The 7,943-nt window shown below is 37.0% G+C and overlaps 1 protein-coding gene across 2 annotated transcripts in view; it reads left to right on the top strand.

Moving 5' to 3' along the window:
• The window catches only part of Lamp2 (lysosomal associated membrane protein 2), a 35,287-nt gene that overhangs the window by 12,555 nt on the left and 14,789 nt on the right, over positions 1 to 7,943 (top strand). For both annotated transcript variants that reach the window (XM_015498508.2, XM_015498509.2), the window contains exons 3-6: positions 1,204 to 1,417; positions 5,262 to 5,420; positions 6,166 to 6,353; positions 7,213 to 7,335. In XM_015498508.2, the coding sequence (XP_015353994.1) occupies positions 1,204 to 1,417; positions 5,262 to 5,420; positions 6,166 to 6,353; positions 7,213 to 7,335 (684 nt within the window). The remainder of the gene's footprint in view (positions 1 to 1,203; positions 1,418 to 5,261; positions 5,421 to 6,165; positions 6,354 to 7,212; positions 7,336 to 7,943) is intronic.

Raw genomic sequence — 7,943 nt, forward strand, 5'->3', positions numbered from 1 at the left:
TTTTTTTTTTTTTTTTTGGTACCAGGGATTGAACTCAGGGGCACTCAACCACTGAGCCACATCTGCAGCCCTATTTTGTATTTTATTTAGAGACAGGGTCTCACTGAGTTGCTTAGCACCTCGCTGTTGCTGAGGCTGACTTTGAACCTGGGATCCCCTTGTCTCAGCCTCCTGAGCGTCTGGGATTACAGGCGTGCACCACTGTGCTCAGTTTAATCAATTAGTTCTTTAGAGAGTTTTTCTTAGAGATGGTTAAGTGCAAATGATCTGAAGCTACATGATATTCAGGTCTAATTACCTCTGTAATATATTTAAAATATGCTAGAATTAAAGCTTGCCCTTTTTTAAATCTTTTTTTAAAATATCTTTATTTTTATTTGGTGCTGAGGATCAAACCCATGCCTCATGCGTGCTTTACCACTGAGTTATAGCCCCAGCCCCTAAAGCTTGCCCTTTTTAAAAAATAGCTTGATATTAAAATCTTCCTTTTGGGGAATTTATTCTTAACACTTTTGTCTTATTTTCTTTTGTTAAGGTTCTACCTACTTTAAAGCTTAATTGAAAAAAATCAGCTGAGGAGCTGCAGGTAAAGCTCAGTGGTGAGCATGTGTGTGGCTGAGGGTTCCATCCCCAGCACTGCCAAACAAACAAACAAAATCAGCTAGAGAACAATAGATCAGTGCCGCAGTCCGGCTGCAGCAAAATAACCAGGGGGGTGACGAATAACTTGTGTACGTTGATACAGCAGGAGTAGGAGCCGTTTATTGCAGGACAGGAGCAGTATTTATACATTCCACACAGCTTATCTAATTAGCATAAACTAGATACATCAGTCAACCAATAAGGAATCTCCACACTTAATGGCTCGCTTTTGTTACTTTTCAAACCACTCCCTCTGGCATTTTGCCAGGCACCTCAGACTTGTTTACGAACTCTAACATTCCCCTGGCAAAATGCCAGGTGTTATTTTGACTTGTTTACAGACTCTAACAGATCAGGACAGTTTTCCTTTTCTCTTTAGACATACAGGGGACTGGAGTGTAGCTGAAAATCTTGAGACTAATTTATGGGGAACACCAGGCAAAGGGCAACCTGGCCATGAAGAATGTGTGACATAGACTGAAGTGGCACACCCAGCTAGTCTCCCCATGTTTGGTGTTCACTATAACCTGTTCTTCACCCCTAAATTTCTCTTTCTACTAGAAAACGGTAAACATTTCAGACCTTAGCAATGTGACATATGAGGGAAGCACTTGTGGAGATGACCAGAATGGTCCCAGAATAGCAGTGCAATTTGGATCTGGTTTCTCCTGGATTGTAAACTTCACCAAACATGCTCCTGATTATTTGATTGATACCATCTCGTTTTCCTACAATATTCATAATCACACAACATTTCCTGATGCTGAACATAAAGGTAACTTTAAGAATTGGATTTGTGTTATGTTGTCTTGCTTTTAATTAATAATGTAAGCAACTTAAAAACCATCATTATGCATGTCTTCCTAACTAGAATGGAAACGTCGTGTTCTTTATCTCCTCTTGTAAGCTCATGCATAGCACAGTGTTAGACATAGTAATGATGTTGATTGCATGGCTTGAGAGCTTTATTCTGTACAGTTTATTACCCTGTATTACTTTTGACTTCTCACTTAATCCTTAACAAGAACCTTGGGAAGTAGATATTATCAAAGTTTTACAGGTAAAGGGATCAAGGTTTGATGACATTGACTTTCCCAAAGGTTATAAATCTAGTAGGTGGGCCAGCAGCTGGTGTTCAAACCAAAGTCTGTTCAGCTGCAGAATTTGTACACTTATTATTTATTTTATTAAGTAGTAGGCCCTGAACAAATGTTGAATAAATGAGAAAATCCTTTGCTGATAACTATTTTAAATATGTTCAAATTCAATAACCTGAAGCAAGAGGAAATGCCTCATCTGTACATGTTTTCGCCATTTAAAATGACTAAAAATTAAATGGGATTAAAGTTAAAATGACAAAAGTCAACATTTGCTGCCATTTTGAAACAATTTCAGATCAAAATGAACTTGGGAAAGTATTGGCAATTAGGTTTATTCTTGTAATTCCCATAACTTAAATGCATATTAAAACATTTTGAAGACATGTATAGTGGAGATTTTAATTTTATTGGGAATATAATTCTCTCCTTTCTTCCCCTCTATTGAGGTTATCATGGTGTTTGTAGTGGCATAGCTCTTCCCACAGATAATGTTTCATTCTGACTTCACAAACAGAGGCAGATAGGCATTAGTCGCTCAGACATGGGATTTTTTTTTAATCTTTATTTTTATTTATTAATGTGGTGCTGAGGATCGAACCCAGGGCCTCACGCATGCAAGGCAAGCACTTTACCACTGAGCTACAACCCCAGCCCAATCTGGGGATTAATAACTCATATGGACTTACAAATCTCAAAAAAACTATATTTTAAAGATCTAGAAGTGTGTGAGTTCACAGAAAACGTGGGAGATAGCACAGACTAAGACTTAAAAAAAATTAAATCCTGGTTTTCTTTTTACTGATATCTTAATTTGAGAGAATAACTAAGGCAGATTATTGCCTATGTTATTTATTTATCTTAGTATTCTGCATTGTTTTTGAGAAGTCAGATAAAATTTGTCCTTCATTTCAAGGAACTTAGAAACCAGTGGAGCTGACTTGTGTTCCCAGGTTATATGAATTTGGAAAGCATTGAGCTCAGTCTGATCTTTTTTAATCTGTTCATGTTTTTGTTTGAGGGGAGAGAGTGTTCATGAATCTTTTCTGACAATGTGAGGCAAGCTTTAGATACTCTCTCAGAAAAGAAAAAGTGCACAGTAAATTCTGCATATGGCATTTAGTCCCTGAACCCATCCATGTGGCCAAGAGTGCCAGCTTCAAAAATGTTCTTATCAGTGATCCTGATTAGGAGCAGAGAGAAAGAAGAGGTCATTAAGCAATAGAGGAGTGAGAAGGCTGGGTGGCCAAGTAGGACCTGAGCTGAAACTGGGCTAACAGTCAAATTTGAGTAAGCAGAGGATTTTGAGCAGGATGTTTCCAGCAGGGGGAAGCATAGTATGTGCAACAGTAATTGGAGAGCTGCCTGATTAAAATAGAGGCTGTGTGTGTAGCAGAAGGAAAACAAAGTTGGCCAGTGCAGTGGGTCTAAATTACAGGGGGCCGTGGAAGCCAGGGACAGACATTTAGCTTGATGGGCTAGGCACTGGGGAACCATTGTAGGTTTTTAAAGCCAGAGAAAGATATAACAAAAGCAGAGAGAGTAGTTTATAAAAAATATTCTACAGGATTAATTCAGAAATGAGGAGACTGCAGGCAGTGGTGCCAGCTTCAGAGGCTGATACAGTTATCAAGGGATGATGTAATAAATGCCTGTGCTACGCAGGCAGTGGTTAAAGGAGAGGTTTAGTCTGATATATTTGGACAGAAAAACTGACATGCTAACATCTATCTCCCCCTTTCATTTTAAGAAGGGAGGGATTTTTGATTATGATATCTGAAACTTGTTGGAATTTTAAATGGCTTCCTTATATGCACTGTTGGTAATTGTTTTTAAAATAATTGAGCGTTTTGAAATTCTAGCTTATTTTTAGGCATCTGATAATTGAAGTGACTTTGAAGCTGTTATTTTCTTTTTAAAAACATTTCTTCATGATTAAAATTTAAAAAATACAGAGAATAATTTAACAGACCCACAGGTACTCATTACCCATAATTAATAAATGCTGTGTTTCAGTGTTTGCTTCATTTTATTTATTTAAAGAGATAAAATTTTACAGATACATTTGAGGTTTCCTCTGTCCTCACTCCCCAACTCCATTTTTCTCCCTGCCTGCTAGGAGGCAGCACTCTCACAACTTTGAGATGTAAACTTCTTGTCTTTGTGCTTATATTTTACTGCATCTGTACCTATTCATAAATAATACATAGTTTTAAAAACTTATAGTTTCATAGTGTAACCCCAATATATCTACAACTTTTTTTTAACTCATTTGTTTTTGAGGTCTGTTTTATATGCAGCCAGTTCACATATCTATTCATTTTTGTTAACAGTGAGAAACAGTTTGGGGAAAAATCTTCTAGTTCATTGGTTTAACAATTACTTTGACTATTAGCTAGTGCCAAGGCAGCTACACGATGGAGAGGTACAGAAGGCATCCTATATTAAGGGCCTTGAATGGAAATACCTTCCTTTCTTGCTGCTTCTCCAAAAGAAATGAAGCCATATAGATTTATATGATTGTAGTTTTTTTGTTTTTTTTTTTTTTTGGTGGGGGGACTGAGATTGAACTCAGGGGTGAACTCAGGGGTGCTTTACCACTGAGTTACATCCCCATTCCTTTTTTTGTTTTGTTTTATTTTGAGACAGGTTCTCACTAAGTTTCTCAGGGCCTTGCTAAGTTGCTGAGACTAGCCTTGAACATGCGATCCTCTTGCCTCAGCTTCCCGAGTCATTGGGAATACAGGCGGGCCCCACTGTGCCTCATTGTTGTCTTTTGAAATTCTACTCTAGCTATTCTAATAAAACCTGAATAGAATGATTGCAATGTCGCTTTCACCTTCTGAAGATTTCCTGAAATGGAACAGTCTTTAGATTCCATCTAGAAAGAAGCTCTGTAAGCCCATTAAAGTTGATATTACTTTGGGATAGTAGCACAAAAGTAAGGATTTTACTATAAAATCTGTATTAATTCATCTCTCTTTCTTCTATATCTATAGTCAATAAGTCCTTTTAATTCTACCTTAGATAGGTATTTTCAATTAGATCCCCTTGTTTTCTTCCTACTCCCCACCTTACCTTTCACCTCCCATACCATTGGCCTTCTAACTGGTTTCCCCTCTTAGGTGGCTTCCCTTAAAAGTTTTCTGCTCAGCCTGTCCCCTACAAATTTGCTCTCTCCCTTAAAATAAATTATATGTGTCCTAGTTACTGCTTGTAACACTGAAATTAGCCCTCCATTGCCAATAGAGAAAGTCTGTACTGTCCTTAGTTGGTAGAAGATTCCTCAAAATGAGACCACATGCAACTTGTCTTTTCTTCTTAGCCCCCATTACTTCTTCCTTATTCCCTATGTTTCAGCTACAGTGAACTTGTCATTACCTTCAACATGCTTGTTATTCCCTTCAACATCCCTTTGTTTACTTCATGCATGAAGTGAGAAGAAAGTTATTACAAATATATTTATATTATCACTCTTTTCTTGCCTTCTTGGAAACAGTCATTGTTAATCTTGTTTTGTAGGAATTATTACCATTGACAACCGTGTGGCATTAAATGTTCCATTGAATGACATCTTTAGATGCAATAGTTTGTTAACTATAGAAAATAATAATGTCACTCAGCACATTTGGAATGTTCTTGTACAAGCTTTTGTCCAAAATGGCACGGTGAGCACAAAAGGTGAGTATTTAAAGTATGTTTTTCTATACTAGGATCCTAATTTAAGAGTGGTATTAAATATATTCCATGCTTGTATAATTACATCAAAATGAATTCTACTGTCATGTATAACTAAGAAAAACCAATAAAATAAAAAAGTATATCGGGTGGTATTCATTAAGGTCATTATCTCAAAGCATTTATATTTTAAGACTTGTGGCTTACACAAGACCATAATTTTTTTTTGTAAATAATAGCAGTTTTTGTGGAATTTTTTAAAACTTTTTTTTAAAATTTTTTTTAGTTGTAGGTGGACACAATACCTTTATTTATTTATTTTTATGTGGTGCTGAGGATTGAACCCAGGGCCTCGCATGTGCTAGGCAAGTGCTCTACTGCTGAGCTACAACCCGAGCCCCTCTTGTGGAATTTAAAATTTAAAGTTTATTATATACACGTGGAATGATCTTTCAGCAAGTCTTTTTTTTAATGTGGTGTTGTGGGTCAAAACCAGAATCTCATGCTAGGCATGTGCTCTACCATTGAGCTATATACATCACCAGCTCTGGAATGGTCTCTCAAAAGGCTCTACCTATAATGTTTTCAGCTGATAAAACCTGATTTTTGTTTGATCATATCCTCGAATAGCTTAATCATCCACTCTTTAGCAAGTTCCAAGACAAAAGCTTGAAAATTAGATTTTTATTTTCTAACCTTGACTAAAAACACTTTTGTTTATTGTCTTTTGTTTGTTGGTTGGTTTTAGAATATCTATGTGATGAAGACAAACATGCCACAACAGTGGCACCCATCATTCACACCACTGTGCCATCTCCTACTCCAACACCCACTCCAAAGGAAAATCCCTATGTGGGAAACTATTCGGTTCGTGATGGTAATAGCACTTGTCTACTGGCTACCATGGGGCTGCAGCTGAACATCACTCAAGATAAGGTATGACTGTCTATTTTTATCATTATAGCCTTTTTGTGTTTCCTTCCAAATACTGTGTATCCTACTGTCAGCCCATGAGTAGTGTTACTAGAATAATTCAGTTTTAAATAGAGATTCAATGTTGACTTTGAGTTTTGATTGGTTACTGTGAGCATGAAGAGTTAATATTTCTTGTAAGGCATTGACTTGGTCAGCAGAAAACCTATCAGTTTATAGGATTCTTTGGAGTTTAGATTCTGTTTTCCCTTAGTAGGTCAAAGTACACATAGCTGAGTTGTATTTCAGTAGCTTTAAAATAGCTCAGTGGTAGAACATTTGCCTAGAATGCTTGAGGCCCTGGGTTCCATCCCCAGCACCACCAAAAATTAAACTATAACTCCTTCATACTTTTATCTGAAATGTACTGAAGCTTGTTGTTCAGGAGTAGTGCAGCTTTCTGTTTTTTCCAGCTATTTGATGATTCAGATCGTAAAGACACATTCAAGTACATGATAGCTTTTCTAGTTGCAGTGTTCCACTTGGGCTCCAGAGGGAGTGCCAGTGAACAAATCTTGTTTCCAGGATCCTGTGATTGAAAGAAACTAGACAGATGGCTCTTGTGCTCCGTAAAAATGTGTGTTTTCATTTGGCTCATTACTGAGGAAGCTTCCCTCTTGTTGTTGTTGTTGTTGTTGTTTAAGTCATCTGAGTCATAGCTTGAGGGTTTGTGCCAAGTTTGTTTGAAAGTAAGACACCATGAATTTAAGTATCCAAACAAAGGAGGTTTTGTTCTGCATTGAAGTTGGTCTTATTAGAGTGTAAGGCTTTGCTGTCAGATTTTATAGTTAATCTGTACCTCCCCTTTCTTCTTCCCCTGAAGGTTTCTTCAGTCATTAACATTAACCCCAATTCAACTGGTGTCACTGGCAGCTGCCATCCTCAGACTGCTCAGCTTAGGCTAAACAGCAGCAACATTAAGTATCTTGACTTCGTCTTTGCTGTCGTAAGTAACAGATTTTTTTCTAAAGTTGGGTTCATTCTCTGAGAAACACATCTGAAAGTTTAAACAATTGTGTATGGCGGTGTTCATGTCTTGTTTTATTTTCCATTTCAACACTATTAATTATACAGTGTAGTCCATTGATCCCTCTTCATTCCTCAAAGTCTGCTTGGTGTTCTGTGGCTGGACTCTTTTATTAATATTCACCAAAATGGCCTTTCTATTACATGTCTCTAGGGTAGGAGCAAGAATTAACTCACATTAAAAGAAAATTCTCTAATCTCTCCACATATAAATAATTTTCAGGATAATATTTTTTTCTCTTATTGGTTAGACAACCCTCATGTTTGTGTATTATAATATTTTCAGCCTTTTGGAAGTAATGCCATTTGTAATAGTGTTAGTAATAATAATAATAATAATAATAATAATACATTTGTTGAGTATGATAAGGCCTCTGTATCTGTGGGTACAGCTTTCATGGATTCACCAACCTTGGGTCACCAATATTAAGAAAGATGGGCTGGGGTATAGCTCAGTGGTAGAGTGCTTGCCTAGCATGTGTGAGGCCCTGGATTTCACCCAGTACTACCAAAAAAAAAAAAAAAAAA

This window comes from Marmota marmota, unplaced genomic scaffold (genome assembly GCF_001458135.2).
Source record: "Marmota marmota marmota unplaced genomic scaffold, marMar, whole genome shotgun sequence".
Classification (NCBI taxonomy): domain Eukaryota; kingdom Metazoa; phylum Chordata; class Mammalia; order Rodentia; family Sciuridae; genus Marmota; species Marmota marmota.